The 20,643-nt window shown below is 40.7% G+C and overlaps 2 protein-coding genes across 2 annotated transcripts; one reads left to right on the top strand and one right to left on the bottom strand.

Annotated features, from left to right (window-relative positions):
• Window positions 1-1,105: 1,105 nt before the first annotated feature.
• Window positions 1,106-1,438, bottom strand: LOC127533281 (snaclec 5-like). The gene has a single exon (XM_051945904.1). The coding sequence runs from the start codon at window positions 1,436-1,438 to the stop codon at window positions 1,106-1,108; it is 333 nt and encodes a 110-aa protein (XP_051801864.1).
• Window positions 1,439-8,983: 7,545 nt separating this feature from the next.
• Window positions 8,984-17,650, top strand: LOC110972711 (pregnancy-specific beta-1-glycoprotein 3-like). The gene is made up of 9 exons (XM_022223068.2): window positions 8,984-9,135; window positions 9,305-9,601; window positions 9,684-9,917; window positions 10,056-10,160; window positions 10,352-10,564; window positions 12,316-12,651; window positions 13,046-13,370; window positions 13,455-13,512; window positions 14,849-17,650. Exons 1-9 carry the CDS (start codon window positions 9,090-9,092, stop codon window positions 15,041-15,043), a joined length of 1,809 nt encoding a protein of 602 aa, XP_022078760.2. The 5' UTR covers window positions 8,984-9,089; the 3' UTR covers window positions 15,044-17,650.
• The last annotated feature ends 2,993 nt before the right edge of the window (window positions 17,651-20,643 follow it).

Here is a 20,643-nt window from a genome sequence, read left to right as displayed (position 1 = left end):
AAACACTTTGCCATGTGTCAAACACATACTATACATGTAATAATGATAGTCTGTGCAATGCAGAATGCTGAAAATATCAGGATGTGCTGCTACACTTTGAGATTCTAAGCCAGCATGCTTTCTGGCCTTTCTGACCCACAATCCTCGACACAACAGAAGAGACTGTACGTCAGTGAGTCCTATTCAAGGACCAAGAAACTGTGACAACAAACAGGACTGTCCACATCAGCATCATTTCAGTTTATTCTAAATGCTGAAGAAGGAAACACTGCAGAAAGTTTTCAGTTTTAGCAGTAAATTTTCAGAAAATGTTTCTGTTGATGTTTCACTTTGTACTTTCCAGAAATAAAGAACAATTTAGGTTTTCCTTTCATCCTGAGTTTTAGTATTTTGTCGATACAGGTGTGAAAGTTGCCACAGTAATGTAGTTTATTATTTGAAATGTTGCTGAAGTAAGGACAAACCTTCACATTTAGGAATTTAACTGTTGCCTTATTTAATCTCATTACGGTTCATTTAAATCTGTTGAAGCAGACTGGGCTCAGCACTACGACAACGTCACCAGAGGATACTTTGAAAATCACTGATCCATTCAAATGTCCTGACATCATATTCTAATTTAATCACAAGACAAGGTCATGAAACACAAAACCCTTCACCTGACAAGAACAAACCACCAAATACAAAACAAGAAAAAGTTCATCAGTTGTGACATTTATGTTTGAGCTGAAAATGTTTCTTTTAAATAAATCAAGTACAGAAAGTTAAACAAGGACAGAACACATCATTATTTAGATATTTTTTCCTGCTTGCTCTTGCAAACAAGTTAACATGTTAATTCTCACTCTAACTTTATTCTACAACATCATCACCAGAGGATACTTTAAAAATCACTCATCTATTCAAATGTTCTCACAACGTATTCTAATTTCACTCACAAAACAAGAAACACACAAACCCTTCACCTGACAAATACAAACCACCAAACTGGAAAATTACTGATGAATATAGTCTGATCACAGAGAAGCAAACAACTGACAGTTTAGATGAATTTCTATAAGTATCAGTATATGTTTACGTTAATCTGTTCTCTCTCCAGAATGTGTCAGACACAGATGAAGTTGAGTTTGTCTTGACAGTCCCAGTTCTCCCACAGTCCCTCTTTGGTTAAAGCTCCACAGCGTTTCCTGACTGGACACTGCTGGTACTGAGCTCCTTCTTCATATTCCAGAGGGTCACCGTTCATCCACATCCAGCGGTCACCCAGGAAACGCAGACCCATCCACACCCGCTCACTGATGTTCTTGTGCTTGATCTGAGTGTGGGCCAGAAGCCGATCGGTCTCAGAGAGCAGACTGGGGAGATCAGTTTGTTTCTCTCTGCAGTGGCTCAGAGCGTCTTCCCAGGACATCTTCTCCTCCACCACAGTCACATCCATGCAGTAGAAGTAGTGAGATTTGCTGCCTCTTCTATCATACCATTGTCCATTCCAAGAAATCGCTGCATAGTTCTCAATGCCCCCATAATTATTTGGTTGTCCATTATGCCAGTTCTGGTATGTAACGTGTCCCCCTCCTGACCACTTCCAAGCAGTTTTGTTGTTGGGATCTCGATAAAGACCGATCCATCCAGAGCGAAGATATCCATTTGCAGCTCTTGGAAGCTTGTCTATCTCACTCTGACTATTAAAAGAAGAGAGATCAGTGTGATGTTGTCGACAGTAAGCCTGAGCTTCAGACCAGGTTGTTTTGTTCTCGATAAAAACATGTTTTCCAATATTTCCCTCAACAGCAACGCAAAGACAGACAAAGAAAATGATTCTCTCCATGATCACTGCTCTGTATCTGAAGCTGACAATGTTTTCTGTGGCTGTCTCTTCACTAAATGTCATTTAAATCACTTCAGGACATGACTTTGCATGGCTCTATCTTGTCTGCACAAACAAAACATGTTCATGGTCCACTGACAGGTGGAGAAACCAGGCTTTGAAGTGAATGCCACATTTGGTGAAAGTGTTCAGGATAAAAATGTTTTCCTTCATCTCCCTCATCAGCAATGTAAAGAAAACTGAAGATGTTTCTTTTAATGGTCAGAACTTTGTAACTTTAACGACCCTCCACCTGGACAGGTGTTCCTGTCTTGCTTGAGCTGAGGGTCGTCAGCTGATGAGCCACACCTGTATCAAGTGGCTCAGCTCTATATAACCTTCCTCCCTCCTGTGGGAGCTTCAGCTGCATGTTTTTGGGCTTTCTGATTGTGGTTTGTTGTGCACATTGTGGATTGTTTAGTTACAATAAAATCATTTTCAGTCACTGGTTTGTCTCCCTGTTTTGTTGCAGCCTGTGAGCCAAGCTGCAACAAGCTGAAGCTGTTTTTTTCTGTGACTGATCTTTCTCTAAGTGTCATTCAAATCACTTGAGGATGTAACTTTGCATGAAGATGTTTTCTTTAAACAAACAAGAATACTTCATTGTAACTTCAAACCAAATACTAAAACAAATGACTCTCACAAGAACAGAACACTAAATAAGATGAGAGAACAGAAAAATGAACACAGTGGATATAAATTCCTTTTATTTTCCACTTGAAATATTTAACAAAGATATTCTGTAATCCAGTGCTTTGTAGGTGTTTCAACCCATTGATAGCTCTGGTTGTTTTGGGTGATCTAGTGTGTCCTACCTGCAGACAACTCAGCACTGATGTCAGCATCCTCGTTCATGATGGTCAGGGATGAAAAACGTCTCTGCCCATTGAGCATTTATTGAAAAAGTGGAAAAACAGACAACGTTGGAATCTCACAGCACCAAGAGAACAAATGTGACATTCCAGCTGTGAACCAACTCAGACACACAACACAAGAACACTCCACCATCATGGTTTGTACCTTTGCCTCACACTCCTCCAGCTATTTTCTGCCCTGCAGGTACTTGTTGAGGTCACAGGTGTGGACTGGAATATGTTCACAAAGTTCTGATGTGAAATTCAGGATTGATGAAGATACGAAGACTTCATGTCAGATCAGGACAGATTCTAATCAGCTCATCATGAAGGTATTTAAATGTTAAATGGCATTATTTATAGGTTTACTGGGATTCTCAGCTTTTCATTACAGATTACACAGACAGAGGGAGAATTTTTTAAAATGTATTTATTGATAAAAACTTGCTGAATAGGTCAAAATGTGAACCAGTTAACATGTTAAGCAGCTCTGTAACAACGTCACCAGAGGATACTTTGAAAATCACTGATCCATTCAAATGTCCTGACATCATATTCTAATTTACATCACAAGACAAGGTCATGAAACACAAAACCCTTCACCTGACAAGTACAAAACACCAAATAAAAAACAAGAAAAAGTTCATCAGTTGTGACATTTATGTTTGAGCTGAAAATGTTTCTTTGAAATAAATCAAGTACAGAAAGTTAAACAAGGACAGAACACATCATTATTTAGATATTTTTCCTGCTTGCTCTTGCAAACAAGTGAACATATTAATTCTCACTGTAACTTTATTCTACAACAACATCACCAGAGGATACTTTAAAAATCACTCATCTATTCAAATGTTCTCACAATGTATTCTAATTTCACTCACAAAACAAGAAACACACAAACCCTTCACCTGACAAATACAAACCACCAAACTGGAAAATTACTGATGAATATAGTCTGATCACAGAGAAGCAAACAACTGACAGTTTAGATGAATTTCTATAAGTATCAGTATATGTTTAAGTTAATCTGTTCTCTCTCCAGAATGTGTCAGACACAGATGAAGTTGAGTTTGTCTTGACAGTCCCAGTTCTCCCACAGTCCCTCTTTGGTTAAAGCTCCACAGCGTTTCATGACTGGACACTGCTGGTACTGAGCTCCTTCTTCATATTCCAGAGGGTCACCGTTCATCCACATCCAGCGGTCACCCAGGAAACGCAGACCCATCCACACCCGCTCACTGATGTTCTTGTGCTTGATCTGAGTGTGGGCCAGAAGCCGATGGGTCTCAGAGAGCAGACTGGGGAGATCAGTTTGTTTCTCTCTGCAGTGGCTCAGAGCGTCTTCCCAGGACATCTTCTCCTCCACCACAGTCACATCAATGCAGTAGAAGTAGTCGGAATAGCTGCCTCTAATATCATGCCATTGTCCATTCCAAGAAATCGCTGCATTGTTCTCAATGCCCCCTATATTATCTGGTTGTCCATAACCCCAGTTCTGGTATGTAACGTGTCCTCCTCCTGACCACTTCCAAGCAGTTTTGTTGTTGGGATCTCGATAAAGGCCGATCCATCCAGAGGGAAGATTTCCATTTGCAGTTCTTGGAAGCTTGTCTATCTCACTCTGACTATTAAAAGAAGAGAGATCAGTGTGATGTTGTCGACAGTAAGCCTGAGCTTCAGACCAGGTTACTCTGTTTTTGATAAAAACATGTTTTCCGATATTTCCCTCAACAGCAACGCAAAGACAAATAAAGAAGATGATTCTCTCCATGATCACTGCTCTGTAGCTGAAGCTGACAATGTTTTCTGTGGATGTCTCTTCACTAAATGTCATTTAAATCACTTCTGGACATGACTTTGCATGGCTCTATCTTGTCTGCACAAACAAAACATCTTCATGGTCCACTTACAGGTGGAGAAACCAGGCTTTGAAGTGAACGCCACATTTCGGAAAAATGTTCAAGACAAAATTGTGTTTTCCTTCATCTCCCTCCACAGCAATGGAAAGAAAAATGAAGATGTTTCTTTTCATGGTCAGAACTTTGTAGCTGAAGCTGACTCTTTTTTCTGTGGCTGTTTCTACACTAAGCATCATTTAAATCACTTAAGGATGTCATTTTGCATGAAGATGCTTTGTTTAGACAAACAAGAGCAATTCATTGTAATTTTAAACCAACCACTAAAAAAATGACACTTTCAACCCGTTGATAGCTCTGGTTGTTGTGTGTCTGTGCTACAGTGTACTAAACAAAGTATCAATGCACTTCCATCATCGTAGTGTCCTGGACAAATCCCATCTACTGAACTTGGAACATTTTATGTCGTTTTGTGGATTATATAAAACTTTTTTAAAAAGCTTTTCCCATGATTTTGTGGACACTTGCTCAGTATTTCCTGTTAGACTCCTAAGAATATCCTCTGAACATGATTGTATTGAAATATTTTGCTGCGTTGCTGCTGAGCAGTCAGTTCTCTCTGTAGCAGTTACAAGTGAAACAGTCTCAAGATGTGAGGAGCTTCATTTCTATCAGCACTGTCAACACTAAACTGAAAAATCCACTGAAACAGATTCACTTGTGGAACGGCATCAGGAACACCAGTCATGGTAAGAAATGGTGGTTCAGCCTCATGGATCATAAGGACACTGTCGTCTTTCTTCACGTTTGGTTTTCTTTCTTTCCTTTTTTTTTGGATTACACAAATGTCCCCACTAAAGCCCATGAAGACTCCTGATGTTTGATCTCCCTACCACTAGACTGGTAGGGATCCTTCATTTAGATCCTGATGAAGAATACAGCACACTTTTTGCTCGAGATACCTTCCAGTGTCACTCTTTCATTCCATATCACACTGTTATCCACAATTCTTTTGTCTTTTGATATTTGTTGCTGTCTGTCAGACTCCCCCTCTTACGTTTTGTTGTCGCTTATCTGTTATTTGAAACTGTTTGTCAGACCCATAGGCGTCAGTTTAGGGGGGGACGGTGGGGATGTGTCCCCCCACTTTTTGTCAGGGGTCATTTTGTCTCCAACACATTCAAATTCTTCACATGTAAGCCGTTGTAAACCCAGTTATTTTCAGTAGTATAGAAAATTCTGACGCTCCTGAACGCACCATCCGCACTCGGCCGAGAGTTGCACAGACATGCAGCACACCTTCGTGAGGTTAAAAAAAAACCGCGCAGATGCTAAATTTGCGCCTGTGCCAAGTGAAAGCTCCGACCAGAGGCGTGCAGGAGCAAAATTTCGGCCCTGGAGAATCAGTATTATAGCGGCCCACAGACCCCTCTACCTGTACCGATAGCTCAACAGCTTGAGCCTCTGCCTTTAGTACGGTGGTTGTGAGTTCCTGCCGAGCTTGTGGCATTTTGCCGCCGTTCTTCGACATTTTCTCAAAGTGCTGTGGTCTCCATCCCCCCCACTTTAAAAAACAAACTGACGCCTTTGGTCAGACCTCTCATCTCTTACCCTTTGTTGGTCTACCAGGACACTTGATTCATCTCCTGTTGTTCTTTATTGCCTTATACTCTGTCAGTGATTAGCAGTAATACATAAATTAACCACTAATGACCTTGGTATTTACATACAGCTCCTCTCCTTACACTCTGACCCACTCTCTGACCATTCCTATAAAATGTGTAATCTTCTGGTTCAGCTTACCTTTACAGACTCACACTCTGTGTTGGTAAGCCCACCGTATACTGGATTGCCAACAAACACCTCGGTACAGCAAACTTTGAAGGACTAAGAGTGGAATTTCTTCAACAATACATCGGAATCAAAGCACACAAACTGAACTTCATTCATTCCTCTGTTTACTTTTGCTTATATTTGCAGTGGAGGACATCTCAAAGATTTGTTGTTCTTCAGGTGAGCTGTTGTTGAAAACTTTGCAGCTGAGGTCCACAGTGTCTGCAGCTCTGCTCAGTGTATCGCTGTTGCTGTTGCTGTCACTCAGACTACACCTTGTCTTCTTCAGGAGCCACACCATAATCAGTGGCCTTCCTCTTTATCCTCTGTGGTGACACATCCTCTTCTACTTTTTCTTTGGAGCTGCTGTAACGGTGAATTTTCCCCTCTATGGGATCAATAAAGTTTATCCTTATGTATGTAAGTATGTATACTATATTGCCAAAAGCATTTGCTCACCCATCCAAATAATCAGAATCAGGTGTTCCAATCACTTCCATTTGTGGTTACGGTTGAAGACTGATGGTTGGATCAACGTTGATTCAACAACATTTTGTCAACATTGAAGTTTGTGTTTAAAAGATACCATTGAATCTACATTGTATTTTGGTTTAATTAAAATGTTTGACAGGTCAATGTTTAATTAATGTTGAATCTATGTTTGCAAACATGTAATCTATGTAAGCAAATGTTGACTCAACATTTTATCAACCTTGCGCTTTCTGTATAATTTCTACGTTAAGTCTCAACATAGATTCAACATTGATTCACCCATAGTTTGCTATCTGGGTTTGGATCTGGACCCTTCCTCTTCCAACATGACTGTGCACCTGTGCACAAAGCAAGGTCCATAAAGACATGGATGACAGAGTCTGGTGTGGATGAACTTGACTGGCCTGCACAGAGTCCTGACCTCAACCTGATAGAACACCTTTGGGATGAATTAGAGCAGAGACTGAGAGCCAGGCCTTCTGTCCAACATCAGTGTGACCTCACAAATGCGCTTCTAGAAGAATGGTGAAAAATTCCCATAACCACACTCCTAAACTTTGTAGACAGCCGTCCCAGAAGAGTTGAAGCTGTTCTAGCTGTAAAGGGTGGACCGACATCACATTGAACCCTATGGATTAGGAATGGGATGTCACTTATGTTCATATGCGAGTCAAGACAGGTGAGTGAATACTTTTGGCAATATAGTGTACATTAACATGAATGAAATAAACAGCTTACAGTGTAAATTATGCTTGCAACAGTGGAAAAGAAAAGCCCACCAAATGCCTCAGCAGCGTAGCGTTCTGTTTCACTGAAAGATAATCTGCTGCTGGGATCATGGGCTGGGATAATGGCGCCCTCTGGAGGACAGAGCCTGAAGTGCTAGAGAGCGCAGAGAGGAGGAAGGGCCTCTGAACGCATGCTGTATGTGAGCTAATAAATACAGGCACTTTGTGTGTGTGTGTGTGTGTGTGTGTGTGTGTGTGTGTGTGTGTGTGTGTGTGTGTGTGTGTGTGTGTGTGTGTGTGTGTGTGTACTTGTTTCTGCTATACCGGTGGGGACTTTGACCTGACTATTTGCTATAAAGGTGGGGACTTGTCTTACGGTGGGGACCTAAAATGAGGTCCCCACGGGTGGCAACACCGTTTTCTTAGCCATATTGTTGTTAATAAAAAATGTAAAAGTGCAAAAACGTTTGTTTAGGGTTAGGCATTGATTTGGTGATGGTTAAGGTTCGGGTTAGGGTAAGGGTTAGGAGTTAGATATGAATGGGAGTCAATGGTAAGTCCCCACCGGTATAGAAAAACAAACGTGTGTGTGTGTGTGTGTGTGTGTGTGTGTGTGTGTGTGTGTGTGTGTGTGTGTGTGTGTGTGTGTGTGTGTGTGCAGAAGTTGTACAGTTCATTTTGCAGTTTCCATGATTTGAATAAGCATTGATAGTGATGTTTTGAAGATAAAGATTCAAGAGCTTCAAGAGTTTTTATTTGTCACATGTTTATACAGTATGTGCAGTCAAAAGCAAAGTGACTGTTTCTCAAGGCCCTGCAAAAAAGTAAGACATTATGAAGAACAAACTTTAAAAAAAACCAACAGAAAATTAGAAAAAAGTCACGTCATGAAGTGGAAAGTGTCACTGTGTATATACAGCTGGTGGATACTCAGAATTTGGGCCCAGTGACCCAGTGACCCACTAAGACCATCCTGTAATGATGTTGCCCAGCTAGAATAGTCATTTACCACATTAACAATGTCTAGACTGTGTTTCTGATTAATTTAATGTTATCTTCACTAAAAAGAAATACTTTTCTTTTTTTTAAAAAACAAGCACATTTTTAAGTGACCCCAAACCTTTAAACGGTGGTGTACATGTATATCTACAATCATGTAAAAATAAATTATTTCTATATATTACAGGGAAAGGGTCTTCTTGATCAACATGCACATCAAGTGTATTCTTTACTTGAACTGCATCTTTATCTCAGGAAATAGACATAGGAGGAAGGAAGGAAGTGTTGTAATCAGACCATCAGAGCTGGATGGTTACTGCACTTCTCCAGACCAACTGCTGCTTTTTTAACCACTGCTCAATGTTCAACTTTCTCTTTTGGGCAGCAGCTGTGGTCAGGCTAATTCAATTACTGTTGTCCAACCAACTTTCTGAATAAACACTTAAGGACTACAAGAGCCATGCTGCTGCCAGGTGTGTTGATGGGTTTCTTCATTTCCATCTCAGGTATGAGTTACTGTTTATACTTTGAAAAAATCTGTTTCGTTGATTGACTATAAAACAAACAGTTTAAATGTTTATAGATAACAGAAATGTTCATGTGACATGTAACAATCAGCTCTTGAAACGGTATGAAACAAATGCAGATGTTTGCTCATTAAAGCTTCTGTTAAAGGGGTGAATGGTGAGACAAAAAGCATCTGTGCTTTGAAACGATCTTCGGTGGCTCTGCCCTGCTCGTCTCGCTCACCGAGTATGAAATGGTACACTGTACACAAGGACGGTGACAGCTATGTTCAGAAGGAGATCTCTGCAGATGAAAGTCATGGAAATTACAAGATGTCTGAAGAAAGCCCCCCTACTCTGACCATCAATGATCTGAGACGAAATGACCCAAAATATTACTGCTGCAGCAACAATCATGAGAAACCTGCAGGTTGTTTGGAAAATGCAGTTCAGCTCACTGTTTCAGGTACTATCCTTATTCATGACTATTACAACCAGAATTGCTGCAACAGACATGGAATTTTACATTTAATTTACCATGCCCTCAGACCTGCAGGTGAAGGTGTTTCCCTCCACAGAGGGACAGACAGTAACTCTGATGTGCAGCACCAGCTGTCCTCTGACTGAAAACCCTGCAGCCTACATCTGGTACAAGAACGGAGCTCTTCTCTATGAGGACTGGTCTCCCTGGTACCAAGAGCTGCTCAGCGGTGATGAAGCAGTCAGATACTCCTGTGCTGTCAAAGGCTACGAGGCTCTCAGAGCTCCTGAAGTCTCAGTGGGTGAGTGACTATGATTGGCTCCTCCTCCTCATCATCCAAAACTGTTGGCTAAACTGTTTCACAAATGTGCAAACTGTTGCTAAGCTCATCAGTAAATAAAATAAAGATTTCCTTCTCTTTTCCTCTTGACTGATTCAGATTCTGTCACATCGACCTGCTTCAGTGTGATCTACTCTAGAGGGAGGATGTGTTCAAATAATCCAACATCATACAGAGATTCGTGTTCGATCACATATCCAAGAGGTGAAGTTTATACAAATGTCTCCACACCTCCCACCTTCAGAGTTTAATTTAGTCTGTTGCTGTGTATCGTTTATTTCATGTTTGGGTTTCTCTACAAGTCACACTTTAAGGTGGGACACAGTTTCTGTAACTGTTCTTTTATTAAATTTAACATGAGACAAACGAAAAGTGCATTTCTCATTTTCCAACAGAATTAAAAGTTCAAAGGTCTGCAGGGTCAACGGTTGAAGTGAAATGTGCCACCAGCTGTCCTGAAGTTGATCCAAAGATTTCCTATCGATGGTATGAGAACGGAATTTTACAGAGACAGTCTAACAAACCACAGTTTTCAGTTCGAAGTTCTTCAGCTGCAAGCTTCTACTGTGCTGTCAAAGACCACGAGGATCTGCTGTCTGCTGACGTCTGTGAGTATGAAGCAACTCACAACTAATTCTTACAAACACAGTTTTATAGTTCAATTAGTTCCAATCGCTCCCTCCTCTACCTTCTTCCCTTAATGAGACTATGTCCATTTGTTTCAGTGTCAAACAGTCAGCTTTGGTCATAAAGATAGATTTCATGTAGATTCATGGTTATATCAAAAGAGAACATCCCAAATTCATTTTTATAGTAGAATTTATTTGCAACATTGCTTTTTGTATCAGATGATGATCACAAAGTAAAGGTCAATCAAGTATCAAGCTAATTTAATGAAGTTACTACAACTGTAATTTAGTTTTAATTTGATGAAAGTAAAAATCTGAGCTTAAATTACACACAATATAAAGTGGATGCAGTCACCAGCATCAGAAAGTCAACACATTTCATCCAAGCGTTGTTTGCAACTTAAATAGTTCATCTATAAATAGTCAGGAATAAGTTCATCGATCTGCTTTTGAGAATGTAAACAGAACAGCAGAACAGCTTTAATGCTCCTTGGTATTGATTCTCCAAGTTTCTGGAGCTGTTTTTGAGGAATGAACAACATTCTTCCAAAAGATCAGTCTGTCAATGATCATATAGTCGGTCAGTTATTATCCTAATTAACTCTTTGATGTACAACATGAGTTAAAAATGACCTGCATTCATTTCCCATGTTATTTCATGAAATAATTTCATCTTATGATTGCTCTATTCAAATATTTTGTTTTTGATTACCACAGATCATTATTTCTGTTTTTTTTTTCATACTTTATGAATAAAAGTGTATATATATTTTTAATTACTACATCAGGTTTTCACATGAGTCAAATATGATCCATTCATTCAAGTGTGTTTTAAAATTAAATGATTTAATGCTATAATAATCAGTAATTTCAAATAATTACTTTAGCAGTGAGTGGGGCCAAGCATAATATTTGCAATATGTTTATTTGGAGTTTTTTCACACATACCTCCAATAACAGATGACACAGCTATTAAACCACACTGTAGTTACTGTAGTTTATACTGTAACTCATCAGAGGAGTCTCCTTCATGGAGAAGAGCTGGATTTCCAAACACACTGACAACTCCAGCCAATAGTTGTCTGAGGTAAATCTGTTCCTGCTTGGAAACAAACTCACAGCTTCCTGCCAAATGCTGCAGTGAATGCATGTGGATCGTTTCTGACCCATGTGTGCAAACTTGATTTCAGAAATACTGAAGCTGTGCTTGTTCATGTGAGAAAGGAAAAATAAAATGATGATTTGTGCTGAACAAAAACAAGATATTTACTGAATATACTGAAACACTAAATGATAAAATAATGTTTATTTCAGTATATATGATAGAAGTCGTACGTGAAATAATATAGAAAATGAATGTGGGTCGTTTTTTGACCCATGTTATGCATCAAAGGATTATTTGATTAGTTGTTAATAAATGTCAAAAACTGGTTTTCCAAAGTCAAAGATGACATCCAATTATGCAGTATTTCATCTATAACTGAAAGGTGTTTAGTTCACTGTCCAAGATGAGTAAATATTAGGATTTCAGAAGCTGCAATCAGAGAATTTTGACTCCTTTTATTTAAATTACTCTGGGAAAGCAGTCACTGTTACAATCCAGTACCCTGGAATAGACAAAGATAACAGTGAGGGATACGGTGAAGGCAATGTTAAAAGAAAGACAAAAAATCTGAATATTTTGGTGCATGGGACAACATTCAATCCAGTTGGGTTATTCTGTATTTCAGGTGCTGTGGAGAAGAAGTGTTGGACGGTGAACTACAGCAGCAGTAGAATCTGTGCTCTGGAAGGCTCTTCAGTGAACATTACCAGTCAATACTCGCAGCCTGACAACGAGCAAACCACTTTTAAATCATGGTATAAAATAAAAAGTGGTGAGCAGGAGGGCGCTGTGCAGGAGTCAGAACATGTTAAGTATCATGACAAGAAGAATGAGCACATACTAAGCATCAAAAAGCTGAAGAGGAACGACTCAGGAGAATACATGTTCACAACACAGCAGCAGAAACTTGACGGAGGACGGAAACCGTTTGCTTTCCCCAAAGTGACGTTGGTTGTCACAGGTAATTCAGCAGAACTTGCAGCATTGCAGATGTTATCACAGGGCGTTTGTTCAGGGTTATCAAGAAAGAGGAACAATGATGAGTAAATGGTTTGTTCATGTTTGATTGGGCCAAGAGTCTTCAGCAGTTTAAAGGTTGAAGAGATGCTACAGACACAGTCAAGTCCTGTGACTATCATCAAAATCTAAACACTTATGCGAAAGCATCTTTTCAGAGTTACTTTTCCCCCAGTGATGTCTTCATTTCCTGAGTCGTCTACAGATCTTAAATGCAGGAGGCTGTGAGCAAGTTATCAAGGAGTGACCAAAAGGTTCAAAGCAGCAGAAAATGTTGATATTTAGTCATGATTCAAGACTTACTTTATTAACATTTACTAACACTAACAATCTTTCAGAGCTCGGCGTGTGGGTACATCCAGCAGAGGTGACAGAAGGTCAGACAGTCACTCTGACCTGCATCACCAGCTGTCCTCTGCCTGGTAACTACACCTGGACCTTCAACAGTAAACCTGTGAGCCAAAACAAGCGCCTGGTTCTGGATCCAGTCAGCATCCAGCATGCGGGAACCTACTCCTGTGCTGTTAGAATTGGCAGGAGAAGCATCACCTCCAGCGAAAAGACTCTGACTGTCGAACGTGCTGCAGGAACGTTTGTAGCAGCTGCAGGAGTCGGCGCTGCTTTTCTCATCGTCACACTTCTCGTCGTCTTCTTTTGGATAAGGTGAGCAGCTCTGTTCCACGTCACTGACATTCTGTTTCTCATCTGAATATTCGTACGTACTCATGAATCCATTTCCCTCAACAGAAGGAATAGGACGTCAGGTCAGTCTGTTACGATTGAAGCAACAGACAATGCAGAGCAGGTAAAGATCAGACATTTTTAAGTTCTTGGACAACATTTACGTATTAATAGTAGAAGATCCAAACTATCTAAAGCTCTCCACTGTGAAGTAGCCGAAAGAACCCACACACTTCTTCTCGGTTCTTTCAAAAATATTCTTTCTTGGTAACACGAAGAGTGCAGTATAGTTACGAAAAACAGAAATTTAGATATTCTGCTTTATTTTATATGTTTCCTCATTTATCCTGGTTATCTTCCAGTGAAATGATTCTTTAAGAGACACAAACATTATTTTACTGACTCTGTGACATCAGTGATGTGAATCCTGTTTTTTCTGACTTAATAAAACAGAATCCTAGTCCTGTTTAAGGCTTTAAATGATCAAAGAACAAACACAGTTGGGTCAATGAGCCTTCACTGTGTTATGGTGTCCATATATATTTATACTCCAGGCAGGGTCTGGACAGTTTTTGCTGCTGTCAGATTGTTACTGACTGTGGGATAATTTTTCACTGCAATATTAACTTGTCGTCCTCCTCCTCTATGGAAACAGCAAATCCTCGGCTGGAAGTGGAGAGAAGTCAGAAATGTCTCATAATACCATAAATAATCAAAGAAGCCGAATTTGAATTTATTTTACAAACAAAATTAAAAACTGATTTCAACATCTACAGCATATTTCCAAGTATTCAAAAACAGTGGTTCTGCGTACACTAGATGTTGAACTATTATCATTTTTACAACCTCTACAAGCTAGCCATTCCTCACTCTGCTCTGCACATCAAATATATTTCACCATGTTGAACGCATCGTCCAATAACTTGCTCCTCTGTATGCCGTTTTTGATTCATGCTGCATTTTATTCTTTTTGCTCAAGCATGTTTTATTTCCTCTTGTTTTCTCCTCTCTGTTCTGCAGAAACACAGCCTGCAGTTCATCCAAAAAGTTGTCAAAAAGTCAGAGAGTGTTTGTCCTGTGAGCTGAGCCAGTCTTGGCTTCTCAGTTTTCCAGAGAGGCTCAAGTTTGTTGTTGTTTTTGACTGGTTCTGGTTGGACCAAAGTGCAAACGGTTTATCTTTTTTCAGGTGATTTTGATGATAATGCTCCAAATTTAAGTTTAGATTTAGTCTTTTTTTTCCTGAAAGCTAAAAGTAGAACAGTTCTTTCTGTTTTCAAAGCTTCTGGCTCTGATAAATGCTGTAATTTTGCTGATTTTGCAAACAGAACATGAAGTTCAAACCTGTCAGCTGGTTACAGATGGTGATATAAACAACAACAGTAAAGGTTCATCAGTTCAGCTCCACTTCACCAAGTACATGTCTCCGATATAAATGAATATCCTTTGCTGTCTCTCTCTAGCTGAACCCAGGTCTTCTGTATGAAAACGTGTCGGCTCAGCCAGCAGAGCAGGAGGATCTTCACTACAGCAGTGTCCACTTCTCCAAGAACCCCACTGGTCCTCTCTACGCCACTGTCCAGCCTCATCAGCCCAAAGAAGACGAGCACGTTGCTTATGCCGTTGTGAACATTAGACCCAAGGAGACCCCTGAGTGAGCATATCGTCCCGGTATAACTGGTTTAGAGTCTCACTTTACTCAATCAGAATCAGAATCTGTTGTGAGTGACCGTTCTGCCTGATATGTCAGGTTTTCTGTTACAAGTCAAGGATTCTCCAGTACCATTTTCACTTCACTCTGAAACAAATTGATGCATTTGTCAGAAAATAAATGTTTCTGAAGAAGCAGTAATATGTAGGTCTGCCTATGCTAAAAGGCCAGACAGCACAGAAATGTGAAGAAGGCTGCCTCAGTGTTAACCCTCCTGTTGTCCTCATTTACAGGCACCAAAAAATATTGTTTCCTTGTCTGAAAAAAAAATCCAAAAATTGAGCAAAAAATTTTTCCCAAATTTCTGAAAATTTGCAAAACCTTCAGGAAGAAAATTCCAATAATTCCTCAAAAGTTTCCCTCAAAAGTTTTATTTTAAAAAATCCTCACAATTTAGCAAGAAAATTCTTGTAAATATTTTCAAAAAATGAGGAAAAATCTTCCAAAAAAAATCCTAAAAATATTTAAAGTGATCACATATATATCAGTAAAACTTGTAATATTTTCTGAAGAATATTCACATAAAAATCAACCAAAATCCAGCGAACTGTGCTGAATTTTGGTTTATTTTTATGTGAATGTTCTTAAAGAAACATCTTAAACATTTCATTTTCCACCAAAAAATGTTCAAAGATTTCCCAAAAATGTTGAAAATGTGGACATCAGAAGTTTCACTGTGAAAATATATTTTTTTATCCACATTTTCAAACTTTAAAATGGGTCAATTTTGACCCGCAGGACAACACGAGGGTTAAACTCTCACACTGACCTGGATTTGGATACATTATGCTAACCTGTCCTTGGTTTGTTCTTGGTTCTTGCATTCAGCTTAAAAACTTTTGACATCATCATTATAAACATTATAATTTCTATGCCTTTGTTGCTTTTATTATGTGTGAAAGCTGAATATCCAGTCTGATAATTACATTGATATCAGCACCGAGAACCAGTTCTCTGCCATCAAACACAAGCTGCTTTATTTAGTCAAGTCATGTATGAAAGATGACCACATGGAAACATGTTTTTAGTGTTGGTTAAGGTCGTTTTAGGCCTGTAGCTCCTCCACAGAGGCTCGTTGTGCTGGGTCTCTGGACAGACACATGTTCAATAACGTCTTGTGGTCTGAAAAGCAGGAGACAAAGAGCAGAGTGAATAAAACCACAAGAATGTCAGTGTGCAGACTGAAAATGTGATTTTAGTTTAATTATTTTCTTTCATTTGTCTGTCAGGATCCTTGTAGGCAGCATGATGGAACCACAGAGAGACAGTTTGGACCTTTAACCAGTGAACTGAAGTTCTGGACAGTTTATTCTTTATATTGATGCTGAGTAACTGAACATTGCTGCTTATTAATTTTTCTGCTTGTCCACTTGGAGAGAGACGTGTTTTGTTGCTTAGTTTGATGTAGTTGCTGTTTGTAATTACTACCACTAGATGTCAGTAAAGAGATCTCTGCTACTAATTGGACAGTTTAATGTCTTTAAGCCCAGCTGGTTTTATCAGCAGAGAATTAAAAACATTCTGTGAACCATTTTTACTACCTAACCTGCTCATTGCAATCATGTTATTGTTCTCCAAGGGGCGGCATGGCTCAGTGGGTAGAGTGGCCGTCTTGCAACCGGAGGGTTGCTGGTTTGATCCTTGGCCCGGAGAGCTCATGTCGAGGTGTCCCTGAGAGAGACACCGAACCCCTAATTGCTCCTGGTGGGTCACGGTTAGCGCCTTCCGTGGCAGCTTCCGCCATCAGTGTGTGAATGAATGGGTGAATGTGATGTATAATGTAGAGCGCTTTGGGTATCTTTCAGATTTAGTCATACATTTGTAACCTGGCAATAGCCAGATTAATAATTGTGTAGTACTTGATAGTACTCCACAATATCAATCTGGGACCGCTCCATGTAAATCCGTTCGGAGGAAAGAGGCACGGATTGGACAATGCAACAGTATGTCCCGCCTCTGACAGGTTTGTTTTTAGCCAATCACGGGATCTTCACAACGAGCGGAGCCAATTGGTAGATTAAACTCTTACCAAAACCCGTAGGTACATAAGCACAAACATCTTTACCATCCAGAAATGCGCAAAGCGCCTCTCGTTGTTCTTCCTTCAAAGAAGCGATAGGAGATTCAGCTAAAACTGACTTAATAGCAGCATCTACACGATCGTTGTCCTCCGTTGCCATGTTTGTTTTGATCTACTGGCGCTTGGTGTCGTCTTCACACCCGGATATCCCGCCCCACACACGAATACTGCTGCGTGATTGGCCCGTGTCAACTTGGCTCTGTACGAACAGTGAACGTGGGAGCGGAGCAAGATGGTTTGAGAGATTTGTGAACTCACAAATATCGCGAGAAATCAACTTGCTGGCAAGGTTAATACATTTGATTCGCATGTTTGATTTGGCCTAAAACCACTATATAAATGCAGACCATTTACCATTATCTTATTCACTGTAATTTATTTTTGTATGTTTTGCCCTGAAGAACATTGTATGAGCACTGACCACTGTGGAAATTGTTCAGTGTGAGTTTGAGACTGTTTCCACACTTAAATAAATGATGGTTAAAAGAAGTCAAAACTTCTTCTTTCTCATGTCTTTCTTCTGTTTATGGAGGATGTGTCAGGGCCTCTCCCTCCACATCCTCTGCCCCATCCTGACATCCATCTCCCCTTTTCCTCTCTCTCTTCCCCTCTCGCTCTCCCCTGCTGCTGCCAAGTGGAGTGCAGCCTCACGGCTGCCTCCACTTGGTAATCAGCATTCTCCCCAGTGCCCGGGCAGCTGTACGTCTTCTTACTGATTACACCACCAGCAATAAGAACCGGTCTCCACACGCCGTCAAATAGTAAACTCTGCAACGGCAATCAGTTTCGTTCTAGCCTATGTTTATGCTTCGTATCTCTGATTGTATGAGTACTAACCTTTCCTGTGTTTCCAAACACCCCGGTCCAGCTGCCCTGACCGCCTGTCGACCCTCCTGGTTCCCCGCATCTCTCCTCTCAGATCCCCCCCCCCACCTGGATAACCTGCCGTCTCCCCTGGACTCTGGTTTTCCCTCGCGGATCTTCCTCTCCTGGTCTGTCTGCTGCCCCTCCCGGATCTCGGCCTCCCCTTCTCTGATTCCCCCCTGCCTGGCTCCCTCCCCGCCTGAAGTCTCCATCGGGTCTGCTGTCACACTCCCCGGCCCTGACACGTGTTGGTCGCCACCTTCTCCGGAGCTCCGAGCAAGAGCTCGACGTTCACCTACTCGCCGGTGCCATGCTCTGGTCCTCCCGGGTGGCCTCCCACTGCTGATCTCCAGCGCCGCTGCTCCACCTCACTCCCCTCCTTGGTGTCCCCCCCCCCCCCACACACACACACACACACCCCATTAATAGCCTGTTTTCCATTCAGCCTGCCTCGCTGTGTGCTCTCTGCCAGAGTTGAAACCTAAAATCATAACAGGATGTGGTAAATGACATTGCTTGGTTCCAACAAATCTACTTTATCATGCTCTCACATCATTTGTCCGTTTGTTTTAATCTAACAGCATCTGTTCAATCATATCTATAAATGAAACAAAGGGGAAAAAACTAGGTGTATTTTTACACATACAGCCACAGCTTCTGTCACCTGCATAAAGTCATCTTATGAAGAAAACTTCCTTCTGCGTTGCAGATGAAGGTGTTAGTGAGTCATTTCCTTTATTAATAATGTGCAGACATGTTTTACTGCCTCACACAGAGATGAGAGCAGCAGCCATGAGTTTAACTGCTACAACCAGAGGATTTGTGGTGCTTCTTCTCGCTGTGACAGGTAATGTGGATCTACTCATAGATGTGGTACAATATTTCTACTTAGAGTGGCTGAAAGAAAGAAAACTGTCATTCATTTATTCTCAGAGGTGTCCATGTTGTGAGATTAACAGATAAAACGATGATCACTTTGATACAGCTTCCAACCTTGTTTAATCATTTTAGGACCATTTTTACTTTAAAAAAATGTTAAAAATCAGTCAGCTCTGCCTCTGGAGGCTGGTGTGGAGAAAGAAACAGGCTGATCTGAATCATAGACTGTATATAAAGATGGACGTAGCATCGGGCTCCAGAATTGAAGCCCACCCGGAAGTGTCAAAAACTTGCAATATCACGCCGTCTGCTAGGGTTGGCTCCAAAAAGCTTTTTCTCCATAGACCCCAATTCATTTTTGGAAAAAATAAAATTTGATAGACTGATTTTCTACAGCTGAGGATTTTTTTCCTGTTAGTTTTCATGGTCAAAATGAGAGATCAGGTGGCCGATCTTAAAATAAATCAATACTGAATTTTAAATAAATCGTTAAAGTTGGTGGAGCCAGGGGGCGTGGCTATACTTGATAGACAGCAACAGAAGCCTCTGCGGTAAAATGTGGGGGGGATAAGAGAGTCCTCAGCCAATCCTGCCCCTAGTTGCTCTCCGGTCCAGCCTGTTTGATGACGCTTTTTACGTCACTGGCTCCAAAAAATCCAAAATGGCGACCAGGAAGTAGCAAAATCCGGGCTTCATTTTCTCGGCGTTGAAACCAACGGGTGACGTCACGGTTAGTTTACGCCTGATCTGAATGCATCCTCAGGGGGGTTTACCTTAAATTGTTTGAATTTTATCATTGGATATGCGCAAATTACAAGTCTGATGATTTTACCTGGAATATTTGCCTTAAAGAGAATCCTTTTTTAATTCAGATGATTGTTCTTTTAAAACCTACAATAAAAATGTAGCAGCAATTTCAGAAAACCCCTTTAGTTTGATGACTACCGATGTCTGAGTTGAAAGAAATGATGTGTCTGCTCTCACAAACATCTCTACAAGCAGCATCTGGACGGATTTAAAGTGACAAAGTGACATGAAGACGTTGGTGTCAGATCTCTAGAATGTGTTAATGAACTATTTATAGTTATATTTCCTTCATCTCTGTGTTCAGTCTGACTTTGTGCAGAAATGACCTGATAACATTTGTTTGTGATCTGAATACAACCCTGTTGAAATGCTGCTCCTCCCTCATACAGACGTGTTTGTAAACGTGAATTTTAAGTGTGAAATCCTTTCAAAGCCGATCAGAGATGAAGCCTGCAGCAGTGATAAAGATCACAGTCTATTTATGTGTCCTGCTGTGTAGCAAGTAGACAGTCTGCAGGTTCTATTTCATCCCTACTGACCGCCAGAGGTGGTGCATAAAGCACTGGATGATCATCCTTACGCTTGCGCAGGTCGAGTATTAATGACAACAAAGTCACATGTGACCTCCCGGTGGCTCACGTGAACCTATATAGTCACGTGACACCGGGAGCTCAGTCCCTTTTTCACCTTCTCGCGCGCAGGTTTGGTGTGTGTGATTGTGAGCGTTTTCAGCTGACTACACTACTCTCCAGTCGCAGTTTGTTGCTGGAAGCCCTGTGACTGGTAAGGTCGGTACTGCGAGTGTTCTCGCCCTCCAAGGGCTGCACAATCAGCGCTGGTTTGATGAGCACTGACCACTGTGGAAATTGTTCAGTGTGAGTTTGAGACTGTTTCCACACTTAAATAAATGATGGTTA

Source organism: Acanthochromis polyacanthus, chromosome 3 (assembly GCF_021347895.1).
Source record: "Acanthochromis polyacanthus isolate Apoly-LR-REF ecotype Palm Island chromosome 3, KAUST_Apoly_ChrSc, whole genome shotgun sequence".
NCBI lineage: Eukaryota > Metazoa > Chordata > Actinopteri > Pomacentridae > Acanthochromis > Acanthochromis polyacanthus.
This window is presented reverse-complemented; position numbering and strand designations above follow the sequence as displayed.

Coding starts and splice junctions, on each gene's coding strand:
- LOC127533281 (XM_051945904.1), bottom strand. CDS start 1,438: ATGGATGTGACTGTGGTGGAGGAGAAGATGTCCTGGGAAGACGCTCTG.
- LOC110972711 (XM_022223068.2), top strand. CDS start 9,090: ATGCTGCTGCCAGGTGTGTTGATGGGTTTCTTCATTTCCATCTCAG. Junction 9,602..9,683: donor AGTTCAGCTCACTGTTTCAG/GTACTATCCTTA, acceptor CCATGCCCTCAG/ACCTGCAGGTGAAGGTGTTT. Junction 9,918..10,055: donor AGCTCCTGAAGTCTCAGTGG/GTGAGTGACTAT, acceptor TGACTGATTCAG/ATTCTGTCACATCGACCTGC.